The sequence below is a fragment of the Callorhinchus milii genome, unplaced genomic scaffold, assembly GCF_018977255.1.
Source record: "Callorhinchus milii isolate IMCB2004 unplaced genomic scaffold, IMCB_Cmil_1.0 Scaffold13, whole genome shotgun sequence".
NCBI classification, from domain to species: domain Eukaryota; kingdom Metazoa; phylum Chordata; class Chondrichthyes; order Chimaeriformes; family Callorhinchidae; genus Callorhinchus; species Callorhinchus milii.
In genome coordinates this window covers 10,591,629-10,614,680 of record NW_024704754.1, presented here as the reverse complement: position 1 = coordinate 10,614,680, position 23,052 = coordinate 10,591,629, and the positions used below count along the sequence as shown (strand labels likewise).

At 44.2% G+C, this 23,052-nt stretch overlaps 1 protein-coding gene across 2 annotated transcripts in view; it reads right to left on the bottom strand.

Annotated features, from left to right (window-relative positions):
* Positions 1 to 23,052, bottom strand: part of shtn3 (shootin 3) — a 51,397-nt gene that overhangs the window by 8,198 nt on the left and 20,147 nt on the right. For both annotated transcript variants that reach the window (XM_042340168.1, XM_007891357.2), the window contains exons 3-11: positions 11,943 to 12,037; positions 11,207 to 11,360; positions 9,588 to 9,685; positions 8,147 to 8,228; positions 6,878 to 6,972; positions 4,543 to 4,689; positions 3,019 to 3,172; positions 1,965 to 2,118; positions 723 to 793 (exon numbers count right to left, since the gene is read on the bottom strand). In XM_042340168.1, the coding sequence (XP_042196102.1) occupies positions 723 to 793; positions 1,965 to 2,118; positions 3,019 to 3,172; positions 4,543 to 4,689; positions 6,878 to 6,972; positions 8,147 to 8,228; positions 9,588 to 9,685; positions 11,207 to 11,360; positions 11,943 to 12,037 (1,050 nt within the window). The remainder of the gene's footprint in view (positions 1 to 722; positions 794 to 1,964; positions 2,119 to 3,018; positions 3,173 to 4,542; positions 4,690 to 6,877; positions 6,973 to 8,146; positions 8,229 to 9,587; positions 9,686 to 11,206; positions 11,361 to 11,942; positions 12,038 to 23,052) is intronic.

The window sequence follows — 23,052 nt, the reverse complement described above, 5'->3', positions numbered from 1 at the left end:
AACAGTGATCGGGGGTGGCTTAACTTCACTCTGCTCACTATTGCCTACTCACTATGAAGTAGGCTCTTCACTGTCCTTCCAAACTTTGTGAAAGAGTAAAACTTCATATGCCTAAACCGTGCATCCACCAGATTGGCGGACATCAAGACCATATATGGTATCTCATTAATAATTGATGAAATAGGCTCATTAGCTTAAATGGTCTACTTCTATTCCTGTATTCTTGCTCTTAACACTTTTAAGTAGGGAAGACAAAATGGTTGTCACCTTGGTAATGAACTCTGATGTAGTTATTTACCAGTTGGTAAAGTTAGTAATCTGAGGCACCATCAATGAGCCTTGCAGGTGAATACATGTGCCCGATCGTATAAGCCAGAGCTCTAACCGATTGGGTGATCCTAACTGGACACATACTCTGCTGTGTGGAATGCACCAATGTTTCCGGCTCAGCAGGCTGACTGACTGCATTACATATATAAGAAGTTGGTGGATTATTGGAAAATCCTGAGTGTCAGCCAATGGTTTATTTACTGTAAACCAGTCCCTATGTGCACCTCCAATAAATTAAATACTTGCAAAGATTTACTCATATACACGACAGTACACTTAGTTCTCAAAAGTACTCACTGCTGAGGATTTTCAGTGAGGCAATAATTGCATGCTCCTCCCGATAGACTGAGTATGAAGCCTGGATCCAGCTTGCTGTACGATTGGTTACTTACCTTTGCTGGGTTCATGTTTTGGTGGCATCTTAGAGTTCTTGGATGATCTGCGCACTATAGCAATAAGGGAACTGCAAGCAATGCAGAGGACAGTAACTGACCATTACTAGGAGTACAGAAAATGTACTTCACACCATAAATGCACTTCACAAGATGGATCTACCTATGTTGTTCTCAAGCCCACCCCATGTCACATACTGACCAGAACCTGTCAATAGTGAGTAGACTGTGATTGATTAGAAAGCTTTCTTTGACTCATCCTCAGAAGTTATAATAACAAAATAATAATCCTTGCATTTGATATAGCGCTTTTCACTTCTAGACATCTCAAAGTGCTTCACATAATATACTGTAAAGTGAATTGACTGTATATTTTGTGGCGAAACGTGTCAGCCAATTGTGCACAGCAGTGTCCCACAAACCATCGTGGATTGAAGTGACCAATTTATTATTGTTTTTTTTCTCGTTTGAATTTCTCTCCCTTCTTTCGGCCCTCCTGAGAAAACCTCTTGTCTCCACTTTGGGAAAAAACACCCAAACGTTCAATGGTGAATAGTAAGATTGTAATCTCTGAACCATTGTTCGGGAATGGTGGGTGCTGACCTGTGTCTACTACCTCTCAGGGCTTCAAAGCCATAGGTCTTTGACACCCTGACAGCAGGGGGCACCCATACACCAATAAGAGTCTCAATATCCTGGCTGTAGGTAGATGGGCTTTTTCAATTTTGCAAACCCAACTTTCTCTTATATTTTGGATGAGACGTCAAGGTCCCGTCTGCCTGTTCAGGTGAGTGTTAAAAATCTCATGGCACTATTCAAAAAGAGTGGTGTCCAGGCCAACAAATCCACCAAATAAAATTCATCACTCACTCCATGGCTGTTTGTAGGATATTGCTGTGTGCAAACTGGCTGCCGCATTTTGCCCACAAAATAAGACAGTCAATCCACTTTATAGTACATCCTTTGAAAATCTTTGAGACGTCTCAATAACGCGAAAAGGCACTATATCAAATGCAATCATTATTATTTATTTAGCCCTTAGGTAGTAGCAAGAGCAGCAGGCAGGCTTACATCTTAAACTTTTACCTCTCCCTCTCATTCTGTTTCTCTCAGGAAGTGTAATGTCTGGCTGAGGATGGTATGTCACCGTGTTCAGTCAGTGTCTCATCAGCCCCATCTCTTCTCTATTACTAAGGACCCTCCCATTAGTCAGTCTCCCCATTCATATTCTTCAGTACGCACCTTATAGGATTGCAACGTGTGGCTGGGAGGGGAGGCGGGGGTGGTGGGGGAGGAGGTGGAGGAGGAGGGGGAGGGGTTGGCGGAGGAGGGGGAGGGGGAGCTGTCGAGGGAGCCAACTCAGCCATCTGAAGTTTCAGTTTCTCCAGTTCTTGCACTGTGTGAAAGATATGACACGTCTGTCAATATACTCACAGCAAAATATTTTCTAAATTAAAGTTTTACAGGGTGAAGTTTAAAGAAATTAAACTTAAGGATCTACACTAAACTTCAAATTGCAGAACTTATTTCACAAGATCGAAAAAAAAATTGGTCACTCAATCCACGACTGTTGTTGAGCACTGCAGTGCACAACTGGCTGCAGTTTTTCACCCACAAAATATAGTCAATCCATTATACAATATATTCTGTGAAGCGCTTTGGGACATCTTAACAATGTGATAAGGCTCTATATCAAATGCAAGGATTGTTATTATTAATGGTATGGATGAAGAAGGCCCTTTAGCCCATTTGGTCTCATCCTTCCTGACCACCAATCCTACTGTTTTCCCATCACAGCTTCAAGCTATTTTTTTTAATGAATCCAGTACTCTGGCCTCAACCACACACCTGGCAATCCATTCCAGCTGTTACTTATCCTCTGAGAAAATAAACATTTCCTGATGTCTGTTCTGAAATTGCTCTTTGCAACTATAAACCTGTGTCCTCTTGTTCTACTGTCTTGGTGCTTCCTAAAGTAATGCTCGGGATCTACTTTTTAATCCCATTTGAAATGTTATTCACTTCTACAAAGTCCCCTCTGAGATGTCTACTCTCAAGACAGAAGAGCTGTAATGAAATCAATTAGTTCATAACAGTTTGGGAAAAAAATTAATGCATCTCACCAATGATGGTAGTGAACTATTCTGCAGAAGACACACGCACTAATTCCATAAGCTTATAGAGGATGGAAACCGTCTTGACTCAAAAATGATCATTCCATTTGGAAGGTAATTTTCAGATAGGAAGTCTATCGTGGGCGTGATTATAGGTTAATACAAATGCATTAATTTCAAACCTTTGTTCTCCAGCTCAAAGTTTCTCTGTTCCATGTGTTGTACACGCTGCTCAGTCTCTCTTCTCTCTTCTTCCACTAACTCCAGTTGTCTCTGTACAGTGCCCAATTCCTTCTGCAGGGCCGTCTCATCCAGGTGAGACTCCAGCTCCTTAATCTGTAAATGAAGCACTTAGCCATCATTCAGTTCTGCAAACACAGAAGCATACTGCCAACTCCTCCTCCTGTGTTAATCACCAGCTTATAATGCTCCACTGTGGCAAAAAACTTAATTGCTTTCTGACTTAGTGATGCTGTAACAACCTGGGTCTGATTCTGGATTAAAATATACAAGATACACTGCACCAGAATGGTGAGAAGTTAGTTTGCTCTTTCAACCCTCTCTCAACAGGCTGAGATCTTCAGAACAATCTTTTCCTAAATTATTCACTATAAAAAATATATTCCTGTATTTAATAAGGTCACAAGAAATGTATGGATGAAGAAGGCTCCTGTGAGAAATTCGGAAACTAAGGACTTCCAGTGGATTTAAGGATGAGATTCAGTGATAATATCTAATAGCTCAGGGAGCTCAGTAGAGTCCTGTAGACTAGTGGTTGGAGCACTCGCCTCGCAAGCAAGAAATCTGGGTTCGATTCCCAGCAGGGTGAAATGTTGGGTAAGTTTCCTTACTCCACATGTCTCTGTTTACTAGCAGTAAGTAAGAACCCAGTTGTTTAGTCAATTGGCCTTTTCCAGATGTAATAATTCCTTCCAAAAAAAAAAAAAATTGGTCACTTCAATCCGTAACTATTTGTGGGACACAGCTGTGCACAATTGGCTGCCACATTTTGCCACAAAATATACAGTGAATTCACTTTATGTATATTCTGTGAAGCGCTTTGAGATGTCTTTAAGATGTGATAAGGCGCTATATCAAAGGCAAGGATTATTATTATTATTAATACTAAGTCATGGCAAAGCCCAAGAAGCCAACAAGAATAGGGATGAGAGAAAGGGGTGTCAATTGGTGTCACTCTCACCTCAGGATTAGAAATTGTGGGTTCAAGCCCCAAAGCTGTATTTCAAGTCATAATCTGTCTGGCACTCTAGTGAACTACTGAGCTTGTACTTCATTGCTATAAGTAACCTTCAGGTGAGATGTTCAACCAAGGTCTGCCTGCCTGTTTTGGTGCCCTATGTGGCTTACCCCAGTGAATTCTCCTGGTGCTGCTTCCAATTGATTTTGTTTTGTTGTGACACAAACCAATACGTTACTAAACAATTTCAGGTAATTCCTATTCCCCTCATTCAACAATTAGGATCACAAAGCCCCTTGAGGTGAATTGCAAACTCGTGAGAATCCTACTGAAACCTGAAGAAAAAATATGATGCGAATAATAGCTGGGTCTCAAACGGTGAGAGCCACTCAGGCTGATTCAGACTGTTAGCTTTTATGTCACATGTGCAACCCCCCCACCCACCGCGCACACACACTTTCTCTCCCCCAGACACTATTTGCGTGCAAAATCATATCATAATCATTACCTGCTTCTGATGCTGGAGTCGTTCTTCCTCCAACATCTTAGTGATATTGGCTACTTCCTCCAGTGCCTTCAACAGCTGAATGCTGGGGTCTGCCTGGTGCAGAAGGATTGCACTTTGGCGATTTGCTTCCTTTTGCTTAATCAGCATCTGTGAAGGGATGAAAACTTATAGCAACCAGTGAAATGTCTGTTCAAATGTCTATTAAAAGGCCATCCAGGGCCTTCCCCCTCCTACCTCTCTGACCTGCTGACTCCCTACCAACCTGCCCACTCCCTCCATTCATTGGGCTCCGGCCTGCTCCATGTCTCCCGCCTGACCTGCTCTACCATCGGTGGCCGGGCTTTCAGCCTCTCTGCTCCCACACTCTGGAACTCCATCCCACGGTCCCTTGGCTTCGCTTCCTCCCCTCCTTCAAGGCCGGTCTCAAGACCCTTCTCTTCGACCGTGCGTTTGGTCTCCCTCTCACCTCTCTGCCTTCCCTCACCCCTACACCACCCCTCCCCCATGCTCGGGCCCCGACACCTGACTGTTCAGCACTTTGAGACGTCCTCCCGACGTGAAAGGCGTTCTATAAATGTAATTTTGTTGTTGTTGTATTTAAAGAACTGTTTCTATCTAGTACCATGTAACTAACTTAAGATGCTGTTGTTTATTCCCTTGTAGCCTGGTCGGGTCTGGTCACATGATCCATTGCAGTGTTTGGCTAGGCCAAGTGACTTAAGGCAGACGACTGCCTGTCAGACACCAAGTCCTGGATGAGAGCAAACTTCCACCAGTTGAATATCAACAAGACCTCGGCTCTCCTGCTTGGCTCCTGTCAGCGCCTCCATACCTTGGCCCTGACAGCATCACCCTTCATGGATGCATTCTAGACCTCACAAAGCCAATACAGAACCTTGGGATCCTGTTCGATCCTCAATGTCCTTCATCCCCCACATCTGTGCCATGACCCTTTCCACCTTTCTCTACCTCCGCAACATTGCTGGCTCTGCTACTATCTCTCCCCCAGGCCGCCGAGATCGTCATCCACCCATTCATCAATCCAGGCTCGACTACGCAAACTGCCTGCTTGTCAGCTTCCCTCCTCCCTCCACAGGCTGCAGATCATCCAGAACTCTGCAGCCCTTGTCCTCTCCCACACCAGGCTCCGCGACCCCATCTTCCCCATCCTCGCCCGACTCCACTGGCTCCCCATCACTCAGAGGATACATATCAAGTTCCTGATCCTTATCTTCAAATCCCTCCACAGCCTTGCTGTGCACATTGCCTTTTGTTTTTCACACAATACAGTTACTTCAGTGAGTGTGGGAGAGGATATGATATATAAAGAATCCTATTCTCAGGAAGAGAGATTTCACTTGTTGGTAAATTTACCAATCTCAGTTGCACACGCCTATATAGATCCCATTATAAGTTCTTCCCTAAGGTCAGCAAGTTATCATCCACAGGATAATACCCCTTCAGAAACTGGCAGAGCGTGGAGGAATGTCTTATAATCATTTTACAGGCATGTGCTTGATTTGAATTGTCTGAATTTCTATTGTGAATCCGGAGAGGGTCACAACTCTTCATTTACTTTGTGTCTGGAGGGTTGCTGATGTCTCTGATCACTGATAGCAGCATTATATTTGGTTTATGAAAGGGCTGCCTTTCCATGAGATAGCAACTTTCATATTTTCCAACTAGATTTGTGATAAATATTTCATCTTTAAGTGTGTTGTTTAGCACTATTGCAGCCTGTGCAGCATTTAATAATGGTGCTAAATAATTTTTTTACATCAGTCTTTACCAAGGAGGAAAGGGGTAACCTATCTGATCTGGAAAGAGAACTCAAGGATGTCGCAGAGAAAAGTGGGACAAATGATCTATATTACTGTCACAATATAGATCATGACAGTGTTTCAACTTGTTCAGAATAATAAAACCAGAGGATACAGCCTGCGATTGAAGGGGGTAAATTCAGAACAAATCTATGCAAACACTATTTCAATGAGCAAATAGTGAAACTGTGGAACAGACTCCCTTGGGAGACAGTTGAAGCAGGAAGTGTTGATTCTTTCAAACACAGATAGTTTTCTTTTAGCAAATAACATTGTGGGATATAGTACGTAGGTGATTTGGGACATGTGTGCCTGCGACCGCCAGGAAGGTGGAAGGCGAACTAGATGGACCTTGGTCTTTTCTCGTCTACCATTTCTTATGTTCTTATGTGTTCAGTTAACCACGCTTAATAAGAAATAACACCAACAATGTTTCATTAAATGCAATTAATTTCCACCCCCTGTCCTGAAGCCGACCTCCTGCTGCTGCTTCTCCTGTGCATGTATGTACGCACCTCATGGGCAAAGGCTTCGGCTTTTTGCCTCAGGTTCTGCTCCAGCTCCAGCTGCTGTCTAAGCTCCTCGTACTCCTGTGTAGCCATCACAGAAACTAGGCCAGAAAATATCACACAGATAGGTTAATGCTATCGCGTCCACCTCATGGGGTTTTAGTAAATTCTACACGGAAGCCGGGCAGGGGAAAACAAGCAGCTAATCCCAGTGGACTGTCACAAGTCATAAACTTGCAGATATCAAGAACCCTCTGAATCCCCCTGACAGTGAACAGAATCTGTTACAGCTCTGACCGTTTCTCATCCTTTGCTTGTTCTGTGCCCTCTTACACAGGTTATAATAATAATAATCCTTGCATTTGATATAGCGCTTTTCACTATATGTTTTGGTATGTTTTTAAGACAGAGAGGCAATAGAATTAACAGATAGGTCTAGACCAGTGGTGGCCAACCCACAGACCGCAGGCCGAGAGTGGCCTGCGGAGCCATCAAGAAGTGGGTTCCTGAATATTTTCAAGAGTCTTCGGCAAAAATCAAGAAACATTCAATCGAGAAAATTTATTTTGTTGGCCAACCAAAAATGTCATCCATCACTAGTCTAGAGGGTAGGGGCAAGATGACTGAAGGTTTGTTGATCAATTGTGGTACAGAGGAAGCGTGGACAGAGCAATAGCTCAGAATCAGAAATATTAGGTTGGACGTGATTGAATTGATCAGAAGGGGTCAAGATCTTGAAGGAATGAAAGATAAGGACAGGAATCATAAAGTTTTATCTCCCACTAGGGTGAGAATGGGAGCGATGGGCTTACAGAATCTGGTGAAGGAGAGAATATAGCTGCAGAGTTTTGTATGATTTGGAGCATTTGGAGGGTAGGAGCCAGGGAAAAATAATTTGAATATAATTATAGTAATATATATATATTATACATGTTATATATAATGGCCAATTTATATACAAAATAGAAACCCAAGAGGGACCTAGAGGCTGGAATCTAATTGGGAGGTTCAGATGGTTGATCTTGAGCAGGGGCCTCGCGCATGCTCAATAAAAACAAGAGAAAGGAGCGATGTTTACCTCATTTTACACAATACAGTTTATATTTTATTTTGAGATGAAGTAAGCATACTTCCTCTTGTATTTTTGTAATAATGCTAGAGAGTTGTAGACCCCTGAGTTGGAGAATATGTATTTCTCATGGAGTGGATTACAAAGTGAATTCAAATAACTGCAGATAATTAGTGTACAATAGTGGCAGGTGCAATTGAACTTACCTCTGTTGATACTTTTTATGGTTTTGGTTTGTTTTTCCAACACATTTCGCAGCTCTGTCATCTCAGCCTGTTCTTTCTCCAGCTGAAAACATTGCAAAAACCCAAAGGAACACAGCGCTATCAATACCGAGACTTTAATCGTCAGGTGAACAACAACAACTTGCACATGTATAGCAGCCTCCACGCAGGGTAGCATATCAGAGCACTTAACAGTGGCGGAGCTTGACTCTGAGCCGGTGGGGGGTTGGGTGGGAAGGTGACAGTAAGCACGGTCGAAAAGGATGGTTTTCAGGTGGGACTTGAAAAAGGGGAGAGAGGGAGCAAGGCGGAGGGATTGAAGGAGGGTGTTCCAGAGTTTCAGGGCATGGTGGCTGAAAGCGCAACCTCCAATCTTTACCAGTGATTGACATATACATACAATGTAATCAATCCCGCTTTGAGTGTTATGTCAGAAGAGTATCCTTGAAGTCATGTTTGGAAAAGCAGAGTCGTCATAGAGGGTCAACTTGCTTCTCAAGGGAATCGGGTAATATCAATTTTATTGTAACTATTGTCTCAGTTAGGCTAATCTGTTCGATGTCCTGACTATTTGTATGGTTTGCTTAATAAACTTTGGGCTATTACAAACCGTAGGTCTCCTCCTGAATCTGGTACAGATGCCAAGCCTGGCATTAAATTAGATAAGGAGTCCTGTAGCTCAGTGGTTAGAGCACTCGCCTTGGAAGCGAGAAACCTGGTTCAATTCCAGGCAGAGGGCGAAACTTAGGGCAAGTTTCCTTACTCCACACGCCTAATAATAATCCCTCCAAAACCAAAAACAATAATAAATTGGTCATTTTCAATCCACGACTGTTTGTGGGACACTGCTGTGCGCAATTGGCTGCTGTGTTTCGCCCACAAATATACAGTCAATTCACTTTACAGTCTATTCTGTGAAGCGCTTTGAGGCGTCTAGAAGATGTGAAAAGCGCTATATCAAATGGAAGCATTATTATTATTAAATTCATGTAGATTGCAAGATGAAGGGACTGAGGGGAGTAAGGAGTTCCACAATCTTTACATTCAAAGAAGGAGTTAAGGAGAAAGGCGACGTAATTTAAAAGGGCCAATGGCCTGTCCTGTGCAGCAAATTTCTATATTTTTATGTTTCTAACACAGTGAGAATCCAGGGAGGAGGAAACGCATACAGAACTATGTATTTGCAGTTATGCAATCACAAGATAATAAAGGTTGGAGAAGCAAAGACAATAATAGTATCGATAAAATAGAGGAAAACAAGAAAACTTGCAATAGAGAAGAGTTTGGAAACCAAAGGTGAGAGAAGGATCACCTATCAGCAAGTCTTCATTATCTTAAATTGGCAATTACAGAAACCTATCAGTCACAGTAGCACTTTCTGTATTGACACCGTCTCCAACACATTGATTGAGCTGACACTTACTCTGGCAGTCAGTTCTTCGATGTTGCTCTGCAGCTCCTGTAATTGGCCAGTCAGCTGTTTCTTTTCCTCCAACAGTTGTGTGACAGTCTCCTGCAGATCTGTGAACAAAATGATTGGACGGTAGAAGCAAGAACACTTCCCCTTATCCCAAACTCCATGCATCCTTTGCAAGCTCACCACTTTTCCCTAGTTTATCCAGTGGCCAAACTCTTGGACTAGCAACAGCTAACTAATAATATTAATATCCTGAGGCATTTTCCATCAACTATATGATGGAAAAATCTGAATCCACGCTGCCTTGTTGTTTAATAGATTAGGTTATTCCAAGACTTTGCTCACTGGATCATTTGCAATGAATGTTAAACCTGCTAGCCTATAGCTTCCAGATAATTTCTCACATATAATGGACTTCATAGAATTATAGAATTATTACAGCGCAGAAGGAGGCCATCGGCCAATTGTGTCTGTGCCGACTCTTTGAAAAGAGCTATCCAAATCAATCTCATTCCTCCAATCTCTCCTCATAGCTTTGCAAACTTGTCTTCCCCAAATATCTATCTACTCCTCTTAAAAGTTGTTATCGAATTGGCTTTCACCAGCCTTTCAGGCAATGCATTCCAGATCCGAACAACTCGATGCATGAAAACAGTTCTCCCCACCTCCCCTCTGTTTCTTTTAACAACTATTTTAAATCAGTGCCCTCGGGTTACTGACCCACCCGCCAGTGGAAATAGTTTCTCCTTGTTTACCCTATCGAGTCCCTTCATAATTTTGAAAACTTCTATTAAGTCTCTTCTTAACCTTCTCTGCTCCAAGCAGAATAATCCCAGCTTCTCTCGCCTCTCCTCATAACTGAAGTACCATCCTTCCTGGTACCATCCTGGTAAATCTCCTTTGCACCCTCTCCAATGCCTTGACATCCTTCCTAAAGTGTGGTGCCCAGAACCAAACACAGTCTCTAACTGAGGCCTAACCAGTGCTCTATAAAGGTTCATCATAAATTCCTGAGTTTTGTATTCTATGCCCCTATTTATAAAGCCTAGTATCCTGTATGCTTTTTTAACAGCTTTATCTACCTGTTCTGCCACCTTCACAGATTTGCTTATATGAACCCCCAGGTCTCTCTGTCCCTTCCCCCCCTTTAAGATTGTACCATCAGCTTATATGGCCTCTCCTCATTCTTCCTCCCAAAATGCATCACTTTGCATTTCTCCACATTAAACTTCATCTGCCACGTGTCGGCCCATTTTACCAGTTTGTCTATGTCCATTTGCAGTCTGCTACTATCCTCCTCACTGTTTACTACTTTTCCTAGTTTAGTCTCATCTGCAAACTTGAAAATTGTACTCCCTGTACCCAAGTCCAGGCCATTTATATAGATCAAAAACAACAGTGGTCCCAATACCGACTCCTGGGGGACACCACTGCACACTTCCCTCCAGTCAGAAAAACAACCATTCACCATCGCTTCACTTATAATGAAGTACTTTGTGATGCTCAAAAATCCCAAATTTATAAGACATACAAGCAGGTGGCTGAAAATATATGTACTTCAGTTCTGAATTTCCTTTAATCTTCACTTCCCCTCTGATTACTGCAGATGTAACACCAATATTCACCTTTGACCTGCTGCTGATACTGACTGTACGGGTCAGGACTGATGTCCTGCGGCTCCTCCTCTGTGGCAGTGCAGTCAGAAATACTGGGAAGAAGCTCATCGAGGCATGGCCGCGACAGGCTCAGGTACTTCAGCTTCTTGTTTTCATGACTGAGCTGTAAATGATGAGAAGATTCAAAGATCGTCTGTACGGAAACAGCCGAAAGATTTGTGCGATCTTGAGAAGTGCGTCCATCACTGTTTGTGCATAAGCATTTCTCCAATTTTAGGAAGATAGGGAAGCAGGATGCCGTTCAGCCTGGTTCAGCCTGCTCTGCCATTCTAGTGGCAGGGCGAAACTTTGGGCAAGTTTCCTTACTCCACACGCCTAATAATAATCTCTCCAAAACAAATAATAATAAATTGGTCATTTTCAATCCACGACTGTTTGTGGGACACTGCTGTGCGCAATTGGCTGCCGCATTTCGCCCACAAATATACGGTCAATTCACTTTACAGTCTATTCTGTGGAGCACTTTGAGACGTCTAGATGACGTGAAAAGAGCTATACCAAATGCAAGGATTATTATTATTATTATTTCGGTGTTTAGTGTTTGGCATTCCAAGCTTCACAGTAAATCTTCCCAGTGGATCTGAGTGGCAGTTAGCTCTCAAACTCACCAATATGGCGGGAGCATTTTTAGGAGCAAATCATACAACTATCTTCTCTATCCAGAAGAACTGAGGAAAATCATTACCTTTGTGGCTAAGACTTCAGCATTCTCTCGACAGGATTTCTCGATTTCCAGCTGGGTGTGCAGAGCATTAACTTCTTCTAAGACCATCTGAGAAACTGCAAGAGGTCACAGTCACATCAGTGGAACCATTCACACATTGCGGAGGGGGGCAGAGGATAGCGGTGAGGGGTAGCGGAGGGGTTGGGGGGGTAGTGGAGGGGTTGGGGGTAGCGGAGGTGGGTAGGGGGTAGCGGAGGTGGGTAGGGGGTAGCGGAGGTGGGTGGGGGGTTAGCGGAAGTGGGTGGAGGGGTAGCGGAGGGTGGCAGCGAAGGGCGACGAGGGGTAGAGGAGTGGGCTGTTTGGGGGTGTTTGTAGCAGAGGGAGCTGTTTGTAGCGGGCGGGGTGGGGGGGTGGGGAGTATAACCGGGGTGATGTTTAGCAGATTCTGTGGAAACATTGTAGTCGCACTTTTCTATTGGCCCATCTTATAGTTTACTCAGCTCACATAATACTGTGAACACTTGTTGAAACCGCAGGATTCCAATCGCTTTGTGTTAGTGGCAGTGTTCACCCAATAATGAGGGGCTCTCCGCAGACAGAAAGTAATTATTATGGCCAATCACTTTTCATTACTGCACTGTATACAAACGTAGCGAGGCAGTCAAAGAAAGAAGAAACATGATAGACATGAAAAGAAAGAGGATAGGTGAGCAGGAGATAATGAAATGGCAATGTGTCAGATATGAAAGAGACAAGAGAAAAATGAAAGGCACACACAAGGAAAATGATGAGAATTACAAAAAACAGCAGAACAATCAAAATAACAAGCCATTGACATTTCTGAATGGTTGATTATTTGGTATCATTTTGGCGTACTTTTGAATTTGAATTTTATTGATGGTAGTTTTAAAAGCGCTACAGCTGCTGATGGGAGGTGGGAAGAGGGATGCGTCTATCTTTTACGGTGACCCTGCCTGGGAAATAATGCAACAGCACGTCACAAGCAGGTTTCATTGGTATGAAAAACAAGACCACGATGTGAATCATACCACTATGTTTCAATGGTGAGAAAGTGTTCCATAAAATAATTCAGCCCTGACATTTTGTTGAATCCTTTCTCTGGGACAATCAAATCATCCTGTGGATTGCCAGCATTTTTCAGTTACGACCTTCTCAGGCAGAGTCAGGGTAAACTGAAACGCGGGATGAGTGGGATGATTTTGGTTAGCAATATGGAATATCATCCAACAGCAAATTTCATTCAGGATGATATTGCCTGTGTAGCAATATGTGTCTCACTATAGATTGGCTATTTATAATACAGTATATATTTAAAAGTTTATATTTAACTATGGTAAGGAGTAAAAGTTTATTCCGATTTCACAAGTCATTGGGACTTGAAGACCAATTATTCAAACCGATGGTGATTTGAGAATATTCAACTCAAAAAGCAAAGATCAACCAGAAAAATATAATAATATCTAAAATATAAGAAGGTTGAAATAAACATGCAAGACGAAGAAAGAATTGTTAGGATTATATCAGAATGCTTTGGCTCAGATTAATAATGGCAATCTCATAGTTTATTGTTAACAAGCACTAGTAAGATTCCTGATACATGTCTAGCTAACATTACCCAACCTACCAGGGCTTTGGCTCGCAAGGTTAAAGAAATGTCTACCTCTAACTCTCATGGATGAGCCATATTGGCTAATCAGTCTTCAACTCTGCCTTAGATTAATGGATAAATGCTTGGCTTCAACAAGCAAGTCTCCTTGGAGCCAATTCATCAATCTTGAAAGTATGTTGATAAGATAATATATAGAAGGTCATTCAGCTCAACAAGCCTACTCCACCACAGACCATTCCATAGCACTCTGCAATTCCTCTAATCCCATTTACCCCTTTCTCACACAATCTATTAATATTTATACTTCCTAAGTGTCTAGGTAATAAAAACTCAATAAAATATGAATATCGATGGAGGTGTCTTTCTTTTTACCTGGCAGGACACAAAAGTGCAGAGAAGGCTGTAAATTGCTTTAGAGTTGTGTAGCACAATTCAGAATGTATCACATTGGGAGAAATTGCCACACAGTAGATTCAGGCTGCACTGTACAACATCACAGCGAAGCAAGGAATTACAGGAACTGACATAGAGGCACTCCCCCACCCCCCCAGGGTGAATGTGGTCGTCACACAAGGTATGAGTACCATTAATGACTTGATAATAAATGTCTCAGTTCTTGGGATCGATTTTTATAACAGCTCGTACTTGAAATTCAGACACCATCAATAATTCAAAGATTAAGGACACCTGTATCAAAGTTCATCAATTATGAAACTACATTTGGGGCATCAATTACTGGGGGGGGGGGGGGGGGAATCTGCTTCTCTGTCAGTAACAAATGGCTCCCCTAACATCTCAGTGGGTAACTGCACCATGTGGCATGGCACTTTTCTTCATCAGAATAAATATTGAAGTGATTTGGTGAGCTGATCTCAGCCAATGTTGATGCTAAAATTGATCTCAATGGTCAGTGGGTTAGAGAAAGAAAACACTGAGCCAGGATCCCCAAGTGATCGATATCTAATGGCCACCTTCCCTGAATAGTCACAGGTCAGGCAATGTTAGGTATGTTCACGCTTCGGTATTGTACCCAGTCTTTACAACGCTTACATTTTTGGAAAAATGACTGAAAACTAAAAGATGCCCCGAACGTTTGAATGATATCTTCTGATATCTACAAGAATTCCTGTATTGAAAAGAGAGAAAAAAAATCACTTCCAGAGATCCAGGAAGAGAAATAGGAAAACTTGATGTCATACAGGGGAATGGAGTGAGAAAAATAGGAGACAAAACTGGAGGATCTGTGCCTAAGATGGAGTTTCCAGTGACCTGTTGGCATTCAAAGTGTTAATGAAGGCTACTGTAAGCTCACTTTGTGACAAAAAACAAGACATCGCAATATCTGTAGTCACATAATTCAGCCCAACCCTATGCTTCCCTTTCCCCAATTCTGTTTTTCTTTACCAAATATTTGTTCAATTCCCTTTCTAAAAGCTCCTCTGGATTATGGTTCAACAGTTGCGTTTGGTAGGACATTCGGCACACAATAACCCTCTGTGTAAAAAGAAAATCTACTAATATCTCCCTTTGTTCATTTTGTGGTGATCTTAAATTGATTTCCTCTAGTAACAAATAATAATATTCCTAGCATTTCATACAGCGCCTTATCATGTCATCGAGAGATTGCAAAGCACTTCACAGAATATACTGTAAAGTGACTGTATATTTTGTCGGCGAAACACGGTAGCATAGTAGTGTCTCACAAACAGTCGTGAATTGCGTGACCAAATTATTATTTTTTTTGTGGGATTATTACCCCCAGAAAGCAATTCGGCAATCGACTAACAACCGTGGTTCTACTTACCTCTAGGTAAACAGTGGTGTGTGGAGTAAGGAAACTTGCCTAAGGTTTCGCCCTGCCTGGGAATCACTGACCAGAAATAGTTTCTCTCTAGTTAACTTAACCAAACCCCTCTTAATTTTGAACACGCCATGGCACTCGATTAATGGATGATTCCACATGCTTAGAGTTTGTAACATTTCTGAATGTGTGTCCTCTTGTGATTTTCCAGTCTGTCTTTTGGCTGAAATAAGTAGTCCAAAGATCAAACAGCCACTATGTCACAGACAATTATGCTTGAATTACAAAGAATTAAAATTATTCATTCAGCCACCACTAACGGAAAACACTGAACAAACCAAATTATTTTTTCATAACATAAAAGGAAGATTCCCTTGACAGCTCAGTGACTAAATACGCTATATGGTAAGGTTCCCTGAGCTGGTCTAGGTAAGAGCAGCTGATCCCGGTAAGAGCAGCTGATCCCGGTAAGAGCAGCTTTGGGGATAACATAATTGGCTTCAGTGTTCGTGGTACAAACAATATCCAGATGGCACTTCCATGGACTGATGGGCACAAAGGACTTCACCTGCGATTCCATAGTCAGTAGACTCCCGGCAGGTCGAAACCTTGGGCAAGTTTTCCACATGCCTGATAAAAATCCCTCAAGAAAAAAAACAATAATAAATTGGTCCCTTCAATCCATGACTGCTTGTGGGAAACTGCTGTACACTGCTGCGTTTCGCCCACAAATATAGTCAACTCACTTTACAGTATATTGAGTGAAGCACTTTGAGACGTCTAGAAGACATGATAAGGCGCTACAACAACAACAACAAGATTCCATTTATAAAGCGCCTTTCACGTCAGGAGGACGTCCCAAGGCGCTGCACAGTTGGGTCATGACCCGAGCAGGGGGAAATGGTCAGGGTGAGGGGAGGGAAGGGAGGGAGGGAGAGAGGAGGGGGGAAATGGTCAGGGTGAGGGGAGCGAAGGGAGGGAGCGAGGAGAGGAGGGGAGAGGGAGGGAGGGGGTGAGGGGGCTCGGGTCAAAGCGGCGCTATATCAAATACAAGGATTATTATTATGTCAGTATGGGCATTTCCCAACTGGAAGGTGGTCACTGATCCATGGGAAGAGGAAAAAGATTATGGGACAAATTATTCTATTTTAATGGGCTCTTTTATTAGTAATCCTTTTATGGATGAAAAAGAGTAGAAAACGGAAGAACATTGAATTTCAGCTCCATCACCACCCCACCACAAGCCTGGAGGCACTTATAGAAGAAAATCCACTGAGCACCACAAGTAAAGGAGAGGAGTGTCCAAGAGGCTACTCACTGCCAGGATGTATAAAGGTGAGTAAATTAGAGGTAGAGTGAAGCTCCCACTGTAATGCCTAATGCAACTTAATCCACACCTGATGCACAGCATGGCATTTCCATTTCACAACATCTTTGTGGCTTATCTGAATGCAATCCAATAGCTTGGTCTTGAATTGTGGACATTTTTGCTCTGTGGACCAGAGGAACCATGTAGACTTAATATTTCACAAAGATAATTTCCGTACAAGTGGCAGACACTTTCTTCCCATCGGCTAGATTGGAACTCGGGGCAGGGCCTCAAGGTCAATGTGCAAGTACACTGAAGCAGCCAGTCTTCTCTTGGTCTCTTGGGCCGTCCTCCCGACGTGAAAGGCGCTCAATAAATGGAATCTTGTTGTTGTTGTTGTTGTTGTTGTCTCCCTTCGTTTCTATTACATCTAGGTTCCCACTGATATGCATCTTTATCTGTTCCATGCATTAGGGTTAGTGAGGACCCCAGAATAAGCAAGCTGAACATTAACACTGGAAGGCAATAAAGAATGTAAAGAGAGTAGTTTAAGTGACTACAATCTGAATGTCAGATAATTATGATGTTCAATGAGTAAGTTAAGATCCAGCAAGTGGCCCCTCACCACTTGAATTTGTCCATTGTTTCCCTTCAGTGGTCTAAGTGCTTCAGTCCCGAGGTGACCAGTGGTAAGAGATGAAATATGAGGCAGGAAGCTAATCACATTGTTTGCCCTCGAATACCTCGGCAGCCTGTGAGCATTGTGCTGACAGACACAAAGAATACATTCTCTGGAGATGACATTTTAATCAATGTTGCAACATCGAATCAGCAACTGAATAGCACTGAGCAGTCAACTTCAACTAGCACCAGATCTCTGGATAGGGTGTCTCTCAAACAAAGCCCTCGCTATCCACGACCTCATCCTGGATGAGCATATTGACATCCTAAGGCTCACAGAAACCAACGATCCCGTCCACCTTATCAAAGCCACCGCCCCTCCGGATATACTTTCCACCACATCCCCTGACCCCACCGTCGCGGCACTGGGGTATCTCTCAAACCTCACTTGGTCTATCCCCCTACTCCTCTGGCTGTTTCCCCACATTTGAGCACCTCACCCTGAACATGACTCCTCTCTCTCCCTCAAAATTCTCCTAGTCTACCACTCCCCCAAACCTACTGGCTCCTTCCTCAAGGATACCTCCGGTCTCCCCTCATTCCTGCCCCTCTGCACTGAACGCCTGTTCATCATGAGCAACTTCAACCTTCACCTCAACTCCTCCTGCCCCATCTCCTCTAACTTCACTGCTCTCCTCTCCACCCTAAACCACACTCTCCATATTAATTCCGTGACCCAGAAGTGTGGCCACTCCCTTGACCTCGTCATCACCCATGGATTAGACATCTCTGGTCTGTCCATCACGGACAAGACCATCTCTGACCACTTCTTCATCTCCCCCTCCTCCACTATCCACCTCCTCCAAACCCTCCACCATCTTTTTCCACCCATGGAAAACGCTTCCGTTCGAGTCCCTCACAAACGCTCTCTCATCCTCTGACCTTCTCTCCCTCAGGACCTGCAGCGATCCTGATACAGGATGAATGATCGCCTCTCCTCCACCTTTAATTCCCTTGTCTCCCTGAAATCCAGAACCATCTCCAAACCTACCTGCTCCCCCCAGTACAATAGATATCTCCCCTCCCTCAAATTCCAAACCCGGTTGCTCGAGCACAGATGGCACCAAACCGGCTTCACTGGCCACTGTGGGTTGAGCATCAACTGCCGCACCCTCTCTCAAGCCAAAACCACCTTCTATTCACAAGTCATCCTCGAGGCCAAAAATAACCCCTAAATCTTGTTCTCCACTACCCACCTCTTCCTCCACGCCCCCTCTCAAGCACCCCCAATCCTCACTTTTAATGCCGTGCGAAGAGGTCCTGGACTTCTTTATCTTCCAGACATCTGCATGGTTTTCTCCTCCAATTTGCTTACCCCCCATTCCCCTACCCGCTGTCTCCGCCCAGCTGGCTCCGGCCTCCTGTTCATCCCTCGTCCCCTCCATTATCGGTGGCTGTGCCTTCAGCCACTACCGCCAAAACTCTGGAACTCTCCCCCTGGCTTGGGGTCAGACTCCACCACTGTGAAGCGCTCCGGGATGCTACCCTGCGTGAAGGGCGCTATATAAATGCAAGCTGTTGTTTCCTAACTAAGGCACATTTCAAAGCATTTGCTACGTACAACACGGATACTGTCCACCAGAGGTGCAGATGTCCAGATCAATTTATTACATAATAGTGAGGGTGCAGTTTCTTAATAAAAGTTTTTTTCGAATAGGTCCACAAAATAAATGACGAATCCATAATGTTTAGTCATCCTGTCCTGCTTGTGCAAGTACAGTTCAGTTGCCAGATTGCCTAGGTTCCAAAGCACTCAGACATCTTTGTAAAGATATTGTGCTCAAGATTCACTTTACAGCATATTCTGTGAAGCTCTTTGAGATCTCGAAGACGTGATAAGGCGCTATATTAAATGCAAGGATTATTATTATATATTGAATACTCTTACATGTGATACAGCAAAGCTGCCTTGTACTCATTACAGAACTGTTGAGTATCTCAGTGTGACGCTGATTATCAGCCAGAACCTCCCTTGTGCTTGCCCTAAGGTGGAAATGCAAACCAAATTGTGTGCTCTCGTACTCCAGCTACCATTCAGTAAAGTATGTTTGGAACACAAGTCTTAGGAAATAGGATATTTACTAATGAATTTGACCTTTGTTATCGGGTGACAGGTGGGAGCACTCAAAGCGAGAACATGAACAAAAGAGATGAGGATGGAATATCAGATGGATAAATGTTAAAGTGTATGAACGATGTGGACGATGTGTGCACAGTGGATGGATTATTGAATAACAGAAAAGGAAACAATTAAAGACCATCTAATACTAAAAGTATTGGTTTTATATTAGCTTCTGGTTATTATCAGCACTGTCTGACCGCTGCTTTACTCAATGGGGTATAACCTTATGACTGCATTGCCTAGTTATAAATCCATTGCAAAATAATACCTTCAATAACCCCAGGCACTGATAATTCTTGCTTTGCGCTTGCATATTCAAAATATGTTCAAAATTCACTGAGTGTTGTTGTTTCATGGAGTTGGGAGACAGCTCTGAAATTGGATTTTATAAATAAGGGTAGCTGTATGTAAAACGCAGGACAGTGGTGTCAACACACTGAGGTGTGGGAAAGTGGGATTATAAAAATAGTTAGTAATGGCACAGACACAATGGGTCAAATATGATATAATAATCCCTGCATTTGATATGGCGCCTTATCATGTCGTTGAGACGTCTCAAAGCGATTCACAGAATATACTGTGAAGTAGATTGACTGTATTTTGTGGGCAAAACGCAGCAGCCAAATGTGCACAGCAGTGTCCCATGTCCCACAAACAGTCTAGTTTGTGGGGCACTGCTGTTATTATTAGTATTTTTTAAGGGATTATTACCCTCGGAAAACGATCTGCCAATTGATTAACAACCGGGTTTGTACTTACTGCTAGGTAAACAGAGGCGTGCTCCTATTTACTACACAGTAAATTTCTATGACTCTGTATGAAATGGTTGGAACCCAAGTTTGCATTTCCTTCAACAAATCTCAGCCTGGTCATCAAGGAGAAGTGCCAAATGTAAACTGAGTGAGAGTTAAGTCCTGGCCAATCTGATTGGCCTCTTGTCAACTAATTAATGAGTGGCACAGTTAGAGATTCAGGAGTGGCTTACCAGCCTGGGTCAGGAACTGTGCAAAACAGCCGTAGCTGAAATGAGGGAAGAAAAGACCTAAAAATTACATTTAAAATTAAAACCTTTCACAAATAAAAAAAACATTAAAGGCGCTAATGATTCAGATAATAGGTTACTATTTTCATGGATGAATGAACAGGCAGAATGATTGATTATTCACTGGAGCTGAAACGTAGTGTAACGTAGATAATGTTATATGAAGCTGGACACTATGATTTTTGAACCCAACCATTATTCTTCATGATTGTGTGCGATCTTTCAACTTACTCATGATTATAAGGGTTCTGTCCTCTTAGTGATTAACTTACATTTGATACAGCACCTTTCACATCAAAGCGTAGCGACTGTGTATTTTCGAGGCGAACAGCTAGTTACTTGTTCACGTGTTATAATCACCATGGAAACCAGGTCAGCTACCACCATCTTCTGCCGCCCGTGAAAGAAGATCTCCCCGCAATCCCTCTCTGCTGCCCTGGAGTCCTCTCATCTCCTCCCGCTCTGGCCCACCTCTCGCAACAATCCACTCACTGCACTCACTCTTCTCCACAGCACCCTCTCCACCACACTCGACGTCCTTGCCCCCCTCACCTCCCGAACTGCCTCCTATTTCCCGATCCTCATCTTGGTTCACCAGCCACCTCCGCTCGCTCAAGGACCAGATGTGGGTTGCCGAACGCACTTGGCTCAAATCCGGCCTAATGGTCCACCGGCACATCTGGCTGGACCTCATCAAGAACTACCGCTCCGCTCTCGCCTCGGCCAAATCATTCTTCTATTTCAGGTTAATCCTGGAGGCGAAGGGCAACCCCAGGCTGCTGTTCTCCACCATCAACCGGCTCCTCCGCCCTCCTCGACACCCCTCGCAGATACTTTCCTCGATTCTCACTGCGAGAAAATGCTGGACTTTCTTGAGTCCAAAATCGAGGGAATCTGCTCAGCTGCCACTGCCCTCCCAACTTCCAACCCCTCCCTACCCCCACCCCACACAACTACCCATCCGACAATTACTCATCCCTCCTTCCACACCTTTGAACCTGTCATCCCCTCCTCTGTCTTCAACACGGTAATCTCCATGAAGTCCACCACCTGCTCCCTCGACCTCATCCGTCTCTTTAAATCTCAGCTCCACCTCCTTGCCCCACTACTTGCCGACATCATTAACCTCTCCATGTCATCTGGCACTGTTCCTTCCCCCCTCAAAACAGCCACTATCACCCTCACCCTGAAAAAACCTTCCCTTGAACCATCACAGCTACCCAGCTACTGGCCCATCTCAAATCTCCCTTTCCTATCCAAGGTCCTTGAGAGAGCCGATGCCTCCCAGCTTTGCTCTTTCCTCTCCTCTCACTCCCTCCAGGAACCCCTCCAATCGGAGCACGGAAACTGCTCTGGTCAAGGTCACAAACGACATCCTGACCATGTGTGACCAGGGCTCCATCTGCCTCCTCGTCCTCCTCGACCTCTCCACCACCTTTGACACCGAGGACTACTCAATCCTCCTCCACCGCCTCTCCTCCCACCTTCAAGGTTCTATCCTTGACTAGTTCAGGTCCTACCTTTCACACCGCCTCCACTTCATCGCAGCAAACGGTTTCTCCTCCAGCCCCTGCACTGTCTCGTGCGGTGTTCCTCAGGGCTCTGTCCTCGGTCCCCTCCTCTTCTCCCTCTACAGGCTCCCCCTTGGTGATGTCTCCGCAGTCATGGGGTAAATTTCCACATGTATGTGTATGACACCCAATTCTACCTCTCTGCCTCCACCCTGAACTCCAGGACTACTGGCGTCCTGACCGACTGCCTGTCCGACATCAAGTCCTGGACAAAGGCCAACTTTCTCCAACTCAACGTCAGCAAGACCAAGACCCTCCTGATTGGCTCGTGCCAACGCCTCTGCACCTCAGGCGCTGGCAGCATCAGCTTCCACGGTTGCACACTAAACCTCACTAAGCCAGTCAGGAACCTGGGTGTCTTGTTTGACCCTGAACTGTCCTTTCTCCCCCACATCCGTGCCATGACCGGCACTGCCTACCACCAACTCCGCAACATTACCAGACTCCGACAATGCCTCACCCCTCAGGCTGCCAAAACCCTCATCCACGAATTTGTCACGTCAAGGCTCGATTACAGGAACTCCCTCCTCATTGGCCTTTCCAACTCTTCACTTCACAAGTTGCAGATCATCCAAAACTCTGCAGCTCGTGTACTCTCACTCACTCTGTGACCCCATCACTCCCACCCTCACCCGACTCCACTGACTCCATTCCCCAGAGGATTGAGTTCAAGATCCTCGTCCCCACCTTTAAGGCCATCCATGGCCTTGCCCCCTCCTGCCTCTCTGACCTGCTGACTCCCTACCAACCTGCCCGCTCCCTCCATGTCTCCCACCCGACCCACCCTACCATCGGTGGCCGGGCTTTCAGCCTCTCTGCCCCCGCACTCTGGAACTCCATCCCATGGTACCCTTCGCCTCGCTTCCTCACTTGCCTCCTTCAAGGCCGGTCTCAAGACCCTTCTCTTCGACCGTGCCTTTGGTCTCCCTCCCATCTCTGCCTTCCCTCACCCCTACACCACTCCTCCCCCATGCT